Genomic DNA, 15,951 nt, shown 5'->3' with positions numbered 1-15,951 from the left:
CTTCTACGACAAAGCCTTTATACTTGAAAATAAAACGTTCAGGCATTCGGACAGTTTGAGTGTGTGTTGCTGGCACGGGACCGGCTCAGCACCTGCCGGTGGGAAAGCAAGGGCTTCCCTCCTGCTGGCAGCGGAGATGGAGTGGGTATGAGTGCAGGAGCGGCTGCTGGACAAAGTGCCCCAGCTTCAGGAGCTATACGAGTGTGAAAGTATTTCTCCGGGTGGCTCAGAGTCCCGCAGTCCCTCGGGGCCTGAGGTTCCTTTCCCCTTCTTGCTCCACCGTCCCCTCCGGTTAGAGCTGGATCGCGGGCACACTGGTGTTCCAGCCCGTGGGCGAGGGGAGAGAGTGCGGAGGAGCCCTGACCCCGTCGGGGCCTGTCGGGGCCTCAGCCCGCGGCACTCCTGCCCGCAGTCTGCAGTCCGCCAGCAGCAGGAACCTGGGCTGCACCTGGCTGCAGGGCAGGGGGGCAGCGGGGCGCCCAGCTACAGTTAGCCGTGGGACAGATCGGGGGACGGAGCTGCTGCCTTGCATTCATACATGGTCCTTTGCTCCCTCCTCCATCCATATATTTCCGGGAGGGCCAGGCCCTCCTTTGTAGGGGGTCCTTCAACCTCTTCTTCCGGGCTGGGTGTCCTCAGGCAAGGGACTCAGCCTCTCTGAGCCTCAGTGTCTTCATCTGTCAAATGGGCACCCCTCTCCTGGCCTGGGCTCGGTTCAGGCCAGAACTCAGGACCTCGGGGCGGGCCCAGAAGGCCCAGCTCCTCGGGGGTGGGCAAGAAGTGTTTCTCATAGCAGAGTCCAGCTGCGGGGGGGGCCTGGGGGGGGCTCCGGAACCGGTAGTGGCTCCATCTCCTCCACTTTCAGGATGGGGAAGTCCCTGGGGGGCTGAGCCTGTGGCACCTCCTGGGAAGAGAAGAGATGGGGATTCTGCCCCCCGCTTCTCCCTGACCTGCTGCCACCCACTACCCGCTGTCCCCGCATTTGCCAACCTCCCAGGGGGGCCTGGACAAGCCAGCCTTTTGCCTCACCATCCATGTGGGGCCGGCCACAACTGCTGTTGGCCGGATCTGGAACCTTCTCCCAGACCCAGCGGGGCAGTACCTTGTGCCGAAGGTGGAGGCACCTGGCCAGCAGGTAAGAAGGCAGAGAACCTAGGTGACCTGATACCCAGGCCCAGTTTGCAGAGCCCAGGAACGTCCACGGAGCCCTGAGGTGTCCCCCTCACTTCTTGCCCCCCCACCCCCAACCAAAGCTGAGCTAGTGTCCAGCTGCCCTCCCCACCTGGGGAAGAGACCCGCATGTCCGACAGCCTCACCTTCCAGAGGTGGCCAGGCTCACACCACAGCCCGTCAGGAGCAAGCCCCACAGCAGAAAGACACCCGGCAGAACTTTCCACTTCAGGGTGTTATCTGAGGCCAAGGGGCAGAAGAATATTTGGATACCAGGGATGGGGGAGGGATGGGGGAGGGATGGGGGAGGGATCAGGAAAGGATGATGCATGGGGCAGGGCTTGGGTGAAGGAGGCAGGTAAAGGGGGGATGCTCATGAGTGGGTAGGGGCTAAGTGCAGGGAGATTTTGGAGTGGGAGTGGGGCTTGTGAATAAAACAGTCATCAGGGATAGGTCAAGGTCAGGGAGGGGTGAAAGGGTCAGAGACACACACTGCCTGATAATCCAGAGTACTTAGAAGGATCAGAATGCCCCTGAGGTGTCATCAGTAACCACCCCCACGTCAAAAGGTTGCTCATTCACTGAAACCCCTATCTCCTTGAAATTGAGCAGGTCCCCTCCTATGGCAGTCCCACCCCACCCCACTACCTGGTAGGTGAAGCCGGAGTATGGGACCAGGTGGCCCCTGTCCCGCGATGGTGGATGCGGTCACCCACAGCTCACAAGGACCCCAGGGAAGGTCGGGCAGGGTGATGTTCCGGGTGCTGCCACTCACTGAAGGACACACCAAGAGGTTGGGGAGGCAGTGAAGTCCTACCTCAGGGCCTTTGCATGTGTTTCCTCTCTGTCTGCAACACTCTCTCCAGATATCCACATGGCTCCCGCCTTCAGGTCTCTGCTCAAATTTCACCTCCTCAGTGAGGCCTTCTCTGACCATTAGAAAGTTAGCTCCACAAGGGCCATATTCCCAGCACCTGGACCAGTGGCTGGCACACAGAAAGCACTCAAAAATGATATTTATTCAAGTAAATAAAAGAAAGAATGAGCATCGTATCCCCCATCTACACACTAATCCAGTGAATGGAGATTCTCCCTAGACAGGGAAGACGTGCACCTCCCAGAACTATATTTGTTTACTTGTTTTTACTAAACTGCTCTTTTTTGCTTTTCTTTTTTTTAAAGATTTTATTTATTTATTTATTTGACAGAGAGACACAGCGAGAGCAGGAACACAAGCAGGGGGAATGGGAGAGGAGAAGCAGGGCTTCCCTGTGAGCAGGGAGCCCGACGCGGGGCTTGATCTCAGGACCCTGGGATCATGACCTGAGCTGAAGGCAGATGCTTAACCACTGAGCCACCCAGGCGCCCCTCTTTTTTGCTTTTAAGCCAAAAGAGGAAGTAGCTTTTTGATTTGTTGTAGGATGATGGGAGACATGAACACTGATCGAGCTCTGTTGCCGTAGAAAGACATCCAAGCTAAATCAGCAGGTGAAAAAAAGAAAGTTGCAAAACATCACAGTCATAAGAGATTGAGAGGCCAAACTATAGTCTATTACATGGTCCTCTTTTTAAAATAATAATAATCCAGGGGCACCTGGGTGGCTGAGTTGGTTAAGCATCCGACTTTTTGATTTTGGCTCAGGTCATGATCTCAGGGTGGTGAGATTGAGCCCTGCATCAGGCTCCGCACTGGGCGTGGAACCTGCTTAAGATTCTCTCTCCCTCTCTAAAATAATAATAATAATAATAATAATAACAATAATAATAAATGTACCTATATTTAATAACATAGATATGTATAACCATTTTAATCTGAAAAAAATAAAAATGGGGCACCCGGGTGGCTCAGTTGGTTAAGCATCAGACTTTGGCTCAGGTCATGATCTCAGGGTCCTGGGATCGAGGCCCAAGGCAGGCTCTGCAATCAGAGGGGAGTCTGCTTCTCTCCCTCTGCCCCTCCCCCCATTCATGCACATGCTCTCTTTCTAATAAAATCTTTTAAAAAAATAAAAATAAAACCATAAAAATTTTAATCTAATGATCGATACTTTTGTAACGTGCAATCATGGCAAAGTAATTATGTTAAAAAATAGGCTTTATCAGTTAGAGACAAATAGTGAAGCAGTGATGTAGTTAGGGGTAAAATGACACAAAAGACTCCAGAAAAAGGGCGCATGGGTGGCTCAGTCGTTAAGCGTCTGCCTTCGGCTCAGGCCAATGATCCCAGGGTCCTGGGATCGAGCCCCGCATTGGGCTCCCTGCTCACAGGGAAGCCTGCTTCTCCCTCTCCCTCTGCCTGCCTCTCTGCCTACTTGTGCTCTCTCTCTGTCTCTGTCAAATAAATAAATAAATAAATCTTAAAAAAAAAAAAAAAGACTCTAGAAAAAAAGTGCAGGGGATAAAATGAAAGCAGATTGGCAGAAAGTAGGTAACTGTTGACACCTGGTGGGCACACCAGGGTTTGTTATACTAGTCTCCCTACTTTTGTATGTGCTTGCATTTTCTATAATACAAAGTTAAAAATCTTCAAAGAACACAACTCCTATCTCTGTGTTAAAAGATGCATGGAAAAGTCTGGAAGCTGCATTACCAGTGTCAGCAAAATTATGAGAATGCGCATATTCTTTTATTTTTATTTTTATTTTTTTTTTTTTAAGATTTTATTTATTTATTTGAGACAGAGAGAATGAGAGAGAGAGAGCACAGGAGAGGGGGGAGGGTCAGAGGGAGCCCGATGTGGGACTCGATCCAGGGACTCCAGGATCATGACCTGAGCCGAAGGCAGTCGCTTAACCAACTGAGCCACCCAGGCGCCCTACGCATATTCTTTAAAAAAAAAAAAAGATTTATTTATTTGAGAGACAGAGAGCAGTGGGGGAGGGGGGGAGAATCCCAAGCAGGCTCCCTGCCAAGGCGGGAGCCCGATCCCATGACCCTGATATCATGATCTGAGCCAAAATCAAGAGTTGGACGCCCAACAGACTGAGCCACCCAGGTGCTCCGAGAATGCTGATGTTCTTGATGACATACTCCTTTAATGTGTCAGCTATGGTAATAAGCACAGATAACTTTTGTAATTAGGAAAAAAAGGGGTAATAAAGGTATTTTTAAGGAATTTGTGTTGGGACACTGGGGTGGCTCAGTTGGTTAAGCGTCTGCCTTCAGCTCAGGTCATGATCCTGGAGTCCCGGGATTGAGTCCCACATCGGGCTCCCTGCTCAGCGGGGGGTCTGCTTCTCCCTCTGCCTGCCACTCCCCCTGCTTGTGTTCCCTCTCTCACTCTCTCTCTCACAAATAAATAAATAAATAATCTTTAAAAAATTTAAAAAAATAAAAAGGAATTTTTGTCTTCTGAGTAAAAATGTAGCCTATACCCAAAGGTAGGAAAAAGAAATAAAAATCATACATAATCCTGTTGACATTGTGGGCAATCTCTTTTCACATTTGTGCCTCTGCTTTGCCCAGTGCCAGGTTTATTTTACACAAATGGAACCACCTTGTGGAGTTTTGTCAGCTTTTTGTCTTTTTCACTTAATAAACATGACAGACATCTTTCAATGTCAATAAATATAGATCAGAGTCTTCGTTTTTAATGGTCAAATGACAGTCCATTATATTGATAGCCACAAGGGTTATTGTCCACTAGGGAACAGATGCCATCACAGATTTTCCTAGGGCCTGAGAGGGAGGCAAAGGGGCCCATCTGGGGACAAGGGTGGGGTAGACTGATGGGTGGGTCTTGTGGGGCAGGAGGCGGTGAAGCTCACCATTCATGCAGACAGAAGGCCTGGTCCCGCTCTGTACACACACGGTGTAGTGGGTGAGAAGGCCCCGGAGTTGGTGCCTTGGGACCTCTCCCCACGCTATGGCGGGGGTCCCTGGGGGGGCATCCTGGAGTCGCCAAAGCACTGGCCCGGCTAGGGGCGCTGGGGAGAAAGCCAGTGGGTCAAGGCCAGCCAGGGTTCCAGGGGAATCCCCCATTCTCCTGCTCCACCACTTACCCAGTTCCTCTCGGAACCTCCAGACTGGGGGGGCAGGGGCCAAGCCCCAAGGAGAGACTGCTGTCACTGTAATTCGGTAGGGGACTCCTCCTTCAAAATTCCCTGGTCGGTGGAGGAGCAAAGACAGTTAGAGTTGGCTCGCCCTCCCCTACTCATTTCCTACTCAGTAGGCGTCTTCACTTGGGTCTCCTGAAGGACATGCTGAGATAAATACTTGGGTAACAGTAATTTTTCTGGGTGGTAACCCCACAGAATGCCAACAGGGCAGCTGGGAAGTGAAATAGGGAAAGAAAGGCAGCTAGTAAATGAGAACAAGTTCCCAGTGCAGGCAACCCCGCTGGCGACCTCTGGGAGCCCATCGAAGGAGGGAGGAAGCTGGGATATTTATCCACCAACCCTTATTAGTAATTGGTGACAGGCCGCATCCAAGGCGACTTAAATCACCAGTGCTTCCAAACTGCTGCTCAGATGGGCAAAATGCTTCAGGGACCAGAGAAAACCTTCAGGCCAGGAAAGGCAGGTGCCAGACTGGGAGATGCTTAAACACCAGGCTCTGGGTGGGGCCCTGATACCCCCCCATTATGGTGAGTGAGGCTCCTGAAGTCCCTTCGCAAAACCTACTGATGCTGCCTGGCCTTCCCCAAATGGGAATTTTCCAGAATCGGGGCTCCTCCTTCCTTAGGAAGAACTCTGTCCTTCCTAAATGTTTCACTCAATACCTTCCCGTGCTCCCCCAAGTCCTTTACACCAAAGATGGGCTCCCCAATGCCACACCCCAGCCCACAACTCATTGCAAGCCCCCAGACCTCAGTAGCCAACAGCCCCATGGACAGCTCCATTTGGATGAACATCTCCAACACAACATATCCAAATGGATCCCCAAAATTCTGCCCCAGGACCTCCAATCAGAACCTGCCTGCTTCTCTCCCTTCCTCAGTTCCCACCTGGTACGGCCCTGACCCTTTCCCCAGTCCACTCCCCCCAAGAGCAACCAGAGAGCAACTGTTAGCTACTGAGTCAGGGCATTTCCCTCCTCTGCTCAGAATGCTCCACGGTTCCTACCTCATACAGAGCAAAAGCCCAAGTCCTTCCTGTGGCCCACCAGGTCTTGCACAATTTGCTTGTCACCTCCCTGCCCTCACCTCCTCCCACTCTCCCCCTCATTCCACTCCAGCCATGAGGGCCTCCTTGCTGTTCTAATACATCAGGCACATTCCTGCCTCTGGGCCTTTGCACTGTCTGTTCCCTCTTGCTTTTCCCTCAGACTTCCTCATAGTTCCCTCTCTCACCTCCTTCAGGTCTTGGTTCAAACACTGCTGTTCCAGAAAGGCCTTTTCTAAAAACCTTTCTTTCTAAAATATCAATTCTGCCTCATCCCCTTTGCCCTGTTTTATTTTTTTTCCCCCAAGCACATTACAGATGTACATGGTTAGTTGTTGTTGTTTGTTTCACTGGGCTGCTCATGCCACAAGAAAGTCAGCTCCATGAGGATGGGGATGTTGCTGAGAGAGAGAATGGTGTGATGGTTCAGGGCCTGGCTTGAGGGGCCCGAGTATGTGGTTCAAATCCTGGTTCTACAATCTATTTGCTGTGTGGCCTCGGGCAAGTTGCTTCACCTCCCTGGGCCGCCTTCTTCATCTCTACCTCGAGCATGATAATAACAGAAACTTACTTCATAAGGAAGTCTGAGTAATTTAATGCTGCTGGTAAATGCCAGTAGACATCAGCTGCTATCACTGCAGATACCAGTGTCTAGAACACAGCCTGGTACATGGTGAGTGTTGTCAATGAACACTGCTTGCAGGAATTAATGACACCTTAACCACAACATTCTCTTCTGCAGGTCCACTCGTCAGTCTGCTCTGCAGTAGCTGATATAGGGACCCAGGTGTCCCAGGGCCTCACCTGGCAACAGAACACTGAGGTTCTCAGGGGGAAGCCGGATCCAGTTGAGGTCCTCCAGGGGATCCCCGTCTCGAGCCCAGTCCACCACATGCTCCTGCAACTCCCCAGACCCCCGCTGCCAAGTCACCAGCAGCTCTGTGCTGCCGGCAACGTTGCTGACCACCACGCCATGGGGGGTGACGTCGGTACCTAGATGGGGGTTGGAGAAATCTCAGCTGTCCACTCGGGAAGTCCCCGCCTCCCTCGCCAGGGCACTGCTCCGAGGAAATTCACAGCCTCTTACCCAAGCAGGCCAAAGAAAGGTTGGTGAGAGGCTCCCAGCTCGTGGCATTGACGGCAGACACCCCGACCCACTCGGCCTGGGTGGGGATGAAGGAGCTGCAGCAGGGAGCCGTCTTCTGGATCAGCTCCTGGTCTTCAGCCCGGAACCAGACTTTATAGCTCATCTGCACGCAGTGCCCCCGGTCCTGAGGGATGAGAGGAAGAAGGGGTTACTATCTCCCATTTATCAGGCACATGCTGTATATCTCAGTGAGGTCCACCTGACAAACCAGCCAGTGAAATATTTCTGTTGGCTACACTTTACAGATGAAGAAACTAAGTCTCGGGGGGGCTCAGTGGCAGAGGTGACATTAGAACGCAGTTCCAGGACCCAAACTAGGGGGAAGTGAGTAAGGCACTCCCCTTGGTTGCAAAAATTAAAGGGGAGGATACCAAAATCCCAATAATCAAGAAAAATTATATTTTATTCTATCAAAATTAAGGCCAAACAACCCATGACAAACAAAATTTCAAGATTTTCAGTAGAGACAGGATCTGACCCTGCCTTACTCACCTCATCCTAGTCTGTGTCCTGTGCAATTCTTTGGGATTTCAAAATTCCCACTGTTGTATAGAGGAAAAACTTTTGTAGATGAATATCCTGTCTAATAATGTTAACTGATCCTAGAACCAAACTCCTTTTGATGTACTTAGACAGAATCTTGGGGGGGGGACCTAGTTTTAATACTCACTGAATTTTTTTTTTTAAGATTTTATTTATTTGACAGAGAAAGACACAGCAAGAGAGGGAACACAAGCAGGAGGAGCGGGAGAGGGAGAAGCAGGCTCCCCGTGGAGCAGGGAGCCCGACGTGGGGCTCAATCCCAGAACCCCGGGACCATGACCTGAGCCAAAGGCAGACGCTTAATGACTGAGCCACCCAGGGACCCCAGTACTCACTGAATTTTTAAATATTCAGGATACATGGGGACTTTCTGGACAGTTTTTATGATCAGTTCCCAGCACAATCTGTGTTCTAATTAGAGAATTCTTTAATGTGCCCTGCATCACCTCACCACTTTGAAGTCCCTGGAAACTGGTTCTATGGCCTGGTGTGTGGTTGACTTTGGTAAATGTCCTAATGGTATATGGAAGAAAGGCATGTTCTGACATTTCCTCTGTGAGTCCATTAGGTTGTTTGTTAATCACATGTTCAAATATTCCAGATCTTGACTTGTTTTCCATCTATTATGAAATCACCGATGGGGTGTATTAAAATCTCCCACAATGGTTGTGGGTTCATATATTTCTCCTTGTAGTTCTGTCAATTTCTTTTTTTTTTTTTTTTAATTTTTAGTTCTGTCAATTTCTGCTATATGTATTTTAAAGCTCTATTATTAGGTACATACAGATTTAGTGCTCATCTCATACTGCTGAACAGAATTGCCATATGCAGTTACCTTATTTTCCCTTTATCTTCCACAGAATATTACAATTAGAACACTTTATTATATATTCTTTAAAACATGAGAAAAATGGGTTACCTCTTTGTTTCATTTCAGTATAGTAAAGGGTGTTACCAAGTATGTGTTATGATATAGAGACACTGAGGCTGTGAATTGCTGTTTGAAGGCCAGTGAATCTCAGCTCTGCCACTTACCAGTTGTGTGGTCTGGAGCAACCTCTCTGTGTCTCATTTTTCTCATCTGTAAATTCAGTTGATATAAATGAGCGTGTAGGCTAGAACCTGGCACATAGTAAGAGCTCTGTGTTATGTGTGGTTAAACTTAATATTAGCTTGTGTGGCCTAAGACGGTATGGGCCCTGTTGTTTTGTTCCTTGCCATATTTACTGTGAGCCAGGGCCTAGCAATGCCTGGAACATAGCAGATGCTCAACAGATTTGGATCAGTGAGGATGGCTGCCTCACTGTCTATCAACTCCTAATGCCATTTTGATACTAGCATCCAAGCCCTGGCACACTGTGCTCTATTTTACGGAGCTGAGCCTAGTCTTGCTTTCAAACCTCTGCACCTGCTGTTCCCCCCTTCTTGGAACACCTGTACACACCTTCACGTCTCAGCTCAGATCTCTGGAGGCTTGCTTTGTGCCCAGCACTATGCTAGGGCCTCTCTGAGCATCCCCTCCTTGGAGCCTTGGAGCAACCTCAAGAAGGCGGCATCGGAACTGCTGTCTTGTTTACACTGGTGTTATGTGGGGCTTCTGGACATATGCAGAGAGAATGGAACTGCTCTCCACGGCTCACCTTCCACAGAAGCAGGGGTTCCTGTCTGCCTGGTGTCCCACAGAGGTTCCCAGATATCCATATATCTTTTGGAGCTGTCAAGGATGAGGGAAGGGGGTACAAATGAGAGCGGCCTAGTGGTACAGACTGCTAGGAGGGGAGATGAGGCTGTAGGGGCAAGCCTGGAGACCCTCACCGGACGGCAGTGTCTGGAAGGACAAAACGGGGCTCCACTCGCTCCACAGATCCTCTTCTTTCTCCATTCGGCAGCGGCCACGCACCTCATAGCCAGTGGCCAGCTCCAGGTTCTGGATCTCAGCAGGGGCCAGGGGCATGGACTTCACTTCTGGTTCCAGCTGGGGGATAGAGGAAAGAGCAGTGAAGCTGAGGACTGAGTTGAGACTACTTGACCTGTTATGTCAGCAAGCTCCAACTATCCTGCTTTGTTCCAGACCATGGGGGTTCTCAGGACACAGGGCTTTTGGCTTTGAAATTAGGATAATCCCCAGCAAAAAGAGGAGATGAATTGGCCACCCTATGGGTCACATATAGCAGTAAGTAGTGAATTCTATTATTATCCCCATTTTACAGTTGAGGAAAACTGAGGCCCAGAGAGGGGGAGTGACTTGCCCAAGGTCACAAAGCAGAGGAGTGCTGGAGATGAGAGTCATACCCCGGCAGTCAAGACTCCAAAGTCTGCATCTCTCAGCCTTTCTCTGAAATGCATGAATGATCACAATGACAACTCTCTTCTACCTTGTGATGTTTTGCATGAGGTGGCTGAGACAACTGGCTATCCCCAATATCCATTCTCCCCTTCTTCCTTTGGAAATAGAAGCCCTGAGTATCAGCTGGGAATGTGGCTGCCAAGAGTAAGGACTCCATTTCCCAGCCTCCCTTATAATCAGGTGAGACCACGTGACTATGTTCTGGCCAATGAGATAGGAGAAGATAGGTTAACTTCTGGGTTGTACAAAGTACATGGGCTGATACCCCAACTTCTTCAGGGGTCTCCTTGCTCTAGAGTTCTCTTCCATTTTTCTTGCTGTGTGAGCTTGGTAAGGTGCTTAAATTCTCTGAGGTTGGCTTCCCCGACTATGAAATGGCTATCTTTAAAAGCATCTGCTACGGGGGCACCGGGCTGGCTCAGTCAATGGAGTATACGACTCCTGATCTTGGAGTCCTGAGTTTGAGACCCATGTGTGGCGCAGAGTTTACTTAAAATAACCAAAAATTAACAAATAAATAAATAAAAGCATCTACTATAAAGGGAGGTTGGGAGGGACTCATCAAGATAATCCATGCAATTAGCCTGGGACCTGATGCACAGCAGGTGCTCAGAAACGTCAGCTGCCTTTACTCATTATTTGGGGGTGTTTATTTAAACCAAGCCTTGCTCCTCATCTGTAAAATGGGTAGGTATAAAATGCACCTACTTCAAAGAGTTCTTGTAAGGGTTCAATAAGGGGCCTAGAATAGTGTCTGGCACACAGTAGATGCTCTCTAAATATTTGTCTTCTGTTATTCTTATTTTAAGGTTAATGTAAGCTATTGGAGGACTTCTATTCATTCACAAAAATGTTAGAGGAAGTTTACTGAGTTTCTCAAAAATTCCAAGTGGAATTTGGGATTGGGACTGCATGGAATTTTAGATTATTTGGTGGGGGGGTGATTTTTTTAGCTGAACAAGATACATGTACAGGTCTTTTGTGGGAAATGTGAACAGACTATAAGGACAAGTAAGGAACCGGCTCTGGGCTGGGTCTCTGATTTAGGGACGATGCCCTGGGCCCTGCCTGGAATAGGGTGGGGAATAAGGGGCCCCTGACACTCACCAGGGTCCAGGCTGTCCCCTGGCATCTTTGATAGTAGAACTGGCAGACCAAGACCTTATGGGGTGGCCACACAGGTGGGGCCCAATGGACAGTGGCCTCCAGGGGCTCATCCTCTGAAAAGTCCACGTCAGGGTACAGCCGGGGGGCATCTGGCTTCACTGAGGAAGGGGAGGCCAGATGCATTAAGCCAGGGCCTCCGGGACCACCCACTCCACACAAAGCACACCCCCCCATCCCGCCTGTTACTTCGGGTTTCCAGGTTCACGAAGACTGGGGGCCAGAGAGGCTGGCCTGCCTTGGTACCCCACACAAGCAGTTCATCGGACATGGTAAGCTGCTCCCGGGGGACGGTCACCCAGCTCTGTCCGGTGGGCACTGCCACAGTCCACGTTCTGTTGGAATGGCTGTGGAGAAGAGAGGTGGGGATCGTGGGTGTGTGTGGTGTATTTGGGATTGGGTCCAAAGTCATAACGATAACTCTTCTGCCTGGGTTCAAATCCCAGCTCTGCTGCTTCAGAGCTGTGTGACCTTGAACAAGTGACTTGACTTCTCTGTGCCTGTGTCTTCAGCTACAAAACGAGGGTGATAGAAGTACCTGCTGAAGAGCCGGAGAGTGAGGGGAATCAATGAGCTAATAAATGGAATGTGTTTAGAACAGCACTGGACGCCCAATACATGTTATGTGAGCATTGCTTATTATATTCATTGGCACCTACTTATATGTCCGCACATTTACACTTATGCAACTACCCAGCCAGCGAAACAGTTATGTATATGATTGATGATAAAGAATAGTCTTCAGGGTGAAGAGGATGCAATGTGATGATGTGGTGAGGAATGACAGTGCTATTTTAGGCAGGGTGGTCAGGAGAGATCTCCCAAATGAGGAGACTTTTGAACAAAGGCCTGAAGGACAGGAGGATGGAGCCGTGCAGTACCTGGGGCAAAGCATTTTAGGAAGAGGCAGCTGCGGCAGGTGCAAAGGCCCTGAGGTACACTCACTGGTGTGTTTGAGAAACAGCAAGGAGGAGGCCTGCAGGACAGGAGTGGAACAAGTGAGGGGGACAGTGGGAGGAGGTGAGGGCAGGGAGGTGACAGGCAGAGTGTGCAGGGCCTGGCGGGCCACAGGAAAGACTTGGGCTTTTACTCTGAGTGAGGTGGGACCCCTGGAGGACGGGGAGCAAAGCTGAGATGTGCCTGATGCAGATGTTCACAGGCGCCCCCTGGCGGCTGTGGCGGAGAACGGACTGTGGGCTTAAAGGTGCAAGCCAGGGGCCCGGAGGGAGGAGGTTACTGACTGCACCGCCCAGGTTAGCCATGATGGATGGGGGGGTTGGACCAGGGTGGGTGCCCAGGAAGTAGAGACTGTCAGATTCTGGATAATGTAGAAAGTGGAGCTGGCAAGGCTTGCTGACAAGACCAGATGTGGGTGACAGCGAGCCAGGCGTTGAGGATATCCTGAAGGATTAGATTTCAGAGGTTCAGAATAAGGCCTTCATAAAACAACAGCAACAACAAAAATGCAGGTGTTGGTGAAGATGTGGAGAAATTGCAGCCCTTGTACACTGCTGGTGGGAACTGAAAATGTCGCAGCTGCTGCAGAAAACAGTTTGGCAGTTCCTCAAAAAGTTAAACACAGAATTGCTATAGGACCCAGCAATTCCACTCCTAGGCACAGACCCCAAAGCATTGAAAACAGGAACTCAAGAACTTGTCCATGTATGTTCATAACAGTGCGGGTCACATTCACCAAAGGGTGAAAGCAAACCACATGTCCACCAACAGATGAATGGCTACACCAAGTGTGGTGGATCCATACAGTGGAATATCACTCAGCCATAAAAAGGAAGGTTGTTCCGACTCCTACTACCATGTGGATGGACCTCAAAAACATGCTAAGTGAAAGAAGCCACACACAAAAGGCCATATTTCTTATGATTCCATTTATATGAAATGTTCAGAACAGGCAAATCCATAGATAGAAAGCAGGATGGTGGTTGCCAGGGGCTGGTGGGGGGTTGGGGGGAGGACAATGGGGAGTGACTGCTCATGGGGATGGAACTTCCTTTTGGGGTGATGAGAATGTTCTGGAACTAGACAGAGGAGGTGGTTGCACAACACTGTGAATGTACCAAATGCCACTGAATTGTTCTCTTTTTTTTTTAAGATTTTATTTATTTATCTGACAGAGAGAGAGGAAGAAAGCACGAGCAGGGGGAGGAGTAGAGGGAGAGGGAGAAGTAGACTCCCCGCTGAGCAGGGAGCCTGACATGGAGCTCAATCCCAGGATGCTAGGATCATGACCTGAGTGGAACTTCAGTGGTTCCACTGAGTGGAAGCCACCCAGGCACCCCATGAATTGTTCATTTAAAAATGGGTTAGCTTTGGGGCGCCTGGGTGGCTCAGTCGTTGTGCGTCTGTCTTTAGCTCAGGTCATGATCCCAGGGTCCTGGGATTGAGCCCCACATCGGGCTCCCTGCTGGGCAGGAAGCCTGCTTCTCCCTCTCCCACTCCCCCTGCTTGCGTTCCCTCTCTCGCTGTGTCTCTCTCTGTCAAATCAGTAAATAAAATATATTTAAAAAGTGGGTTAGCTTTATGTGATGTGAATTTATCCATTAAAACAAGGGGGGACCTTCTCTGACTCCTCTGTCTTACATCATTTAAAACCAGGCTTCTCTGGAAAGGAATGGCAGTGATGATTGCACAACAATGTGAATGTATTTAATGTCACTGAACTGTGCACTTAAAAATGGTTGAGAAAAAAAATAGTAAATTTTATGAGTATTTTACCATCACTAAAAAAAAAACAAGTGACGCCTGGGTGGCTCAGTCAGTTAAGTGTCTGCCTTCGGCTCAGATCATGATCCCAGGGTCCTGGGATTGAGCCCCACGTCGTCGGGCTCCCTGCTCAGCGGGAGCCTGCTTCTCTCTCTCCTTCTGTGTGCTCGCTCACTATTTCTCTCTCAAATAAATAAATAAATCTTAAAAAAAAAATACCCACCCACCCCACCATGGTTCCCACCTTTCAATGCCTTTACTCCTCCCTCACTTAGCCAAATTTGAAATGAATTTGAGTTTGCAGGTGTGATTCATCACGAAGGAACCCAGGTCTCCCCCTTGACTGTGGGCTCCACGAGGGCCAGGCTTTCTGTCTACCTCTTTCCTTGCTGCATCCCTGGCACCAGACCAAAGTATCTTTTTATACTCTCAGAGAAGTTAGGCTACCTGCCTAAGGCCACACAGCAATAAAAAACAGCTTCTAATTATTAAGCAATTTCTCTTTGCCAATGCCTAAATCATTGAATCCTCACAACTAACGCTGGGAGGCAGTTTCTTTATTATCACCTTTTGACAGAGGAGGAAAGAGAGGAACAGGGAGGGAAGGTGACTGGTCTAGGCTCACACAACAAGGAAATGCTGAAACCTGGAATCGAAGGGCTGGAGAGGGGTAGGGCTGCGGAGCAGAAGTATTGGGGTCCTCTCAACCTGAGTTATGCTGGGACCTGAGTGGCCACCCCTCTAAAGCCTCAGTTTCCCCAAGTCAGCCGGTTGTACTCACTACTTCTGGCTCTGGAGGTTCAGCGTGGAGGGAGCTCCCAGGTCCCCAAGAGCTTCCCACGAGCAGTTCAGGTCGCCCAAGGGTCCAACTCCATAGCACTGCAGTGGCCCAGGGCTGTCTGGAGAGGGAGGAGAGGGAGGGGGGGAGGGGAGGGGAGGGGAGGGGAGGGGAGGGTGGGGTGGGGTGGGGTGGGGAGGATGTCCCAGGGAAGGGGCTCAATTCCCCCATCCTGCACATGCAGAACCTGAACTTCCCCCCGACTTCTGCCAATTGTGGAGGGCGATCCGGGGGTCCCTTCCGGGGATGAGCAGCAGGAAGGGGGCGCTGGACACCCCTCCCCAGGCTTCGGGCATAACTCCTCCCCTCCCTCTGCCAGCCACATCCTGTTACCACCCGGGGGCCTCGGGCTCCCACCTCGCGGCCGACCCCCCACCCCCCCGTGCGCCAACTCCTCTCTCCGCTCGGTCCCTGCCCGGGGAGGTGCACGTGGCGTCTGCACCTGGGGCGTTCATTCCGCAAACCTGCGGTGCACGCGGAGGCCCGGCGCTCTGGCGGCGAGCGCGGCGGCCGAGCGCCCGCCACGGGCTCGCTCCACAACTCACCCTGGGACCGCGTCCGGTGGCCCAGCAGCAACAGCAGAGGCAGCAGCACCAGCTTCGGCCGCGGCCGGAGGGGGGCGGCCCGGGCCCCCCGCATGGCGCCGCACCGCGCCCCGAGTCCCGCCAGGCCCTGCCCGGCCCAGCGCGGCCCCGCCGCTCGCCTGGCTGTGCGGCCCCGGCGCCGAGCGGCGACGGGAAGCGCCCCTCCCCTCCCAGCCGCCTCCGCACCTGGTGCTCCGGGGCCCCGCCCCTTCCCCGCGGCGGAAAGTCCCCGGCGGCGCCGGCTGGGGCAGCGGAAGGGGAGGGGGGACGGCCTGGGGCTTGCGGCGGCGGCCGCCGCCGAGCTCCCCTGAAGCCGGTGCGACACCCAACACCCC

At 51.1% G+C, this 15,951-nt stretch overlaps 1 protein-coding gene across 1 annotated transcript; it reads right to left on the bottom strand.

Moving 5' to 3' along the window:
* Positions 1 to 49: 49 nt before the first annotated feature.
* IL27RA (interleukin 27 receptor subunit alpha) lies at positions 50 to 15,754 on the bottom strand. Its single transcript, XM_035726212.1, is given in 15 exon segments — positions 50 to 825; positions 827 to 906; positions 1,033 to 1,124; positions 1,317 to 1,410; positions 1,819 to 1,944; positions 4,938 to 5,096; positions 5,172 to 5,273; positions 7,077 to 7,265; positions 7,360 to 7,543; positions 9,603 to 9,676; positions 9,778 to 9,937; positions 11,417 to 11,574; positions 11,663 to 11,820; positions 14,976 to 15,093; positions 15,578 to 15,754. Coding segments are annotated over 15 exon segments (1,965 nt in total). The 5' UTR covers positions 15,672 to 15,754; the 3' UTR covers positions 50 to 648.
* Between the last annotated feature and the right edge of the window lie 197 nt (positions 15,755 to 15,951).

The sequence above is a fragment of the Zalophus californianus genome, chromosome 1 (assembly GCF_009762305.2).
Source record: "Zalophus californianus isolate mZalCal1 chromosome 1, mZalCal1.pri.v2, whole genome shotgun sequence".
Classification (NCBI taxonomy): Eukaryota; Metazoa; Chordata; class Mammalia; order Carnivora; family Otariidae; genus Zalophus; species Zalophus californianus.
This window is presented reverse-complemented; position numbering and strand designations above follow the sequence as displayed.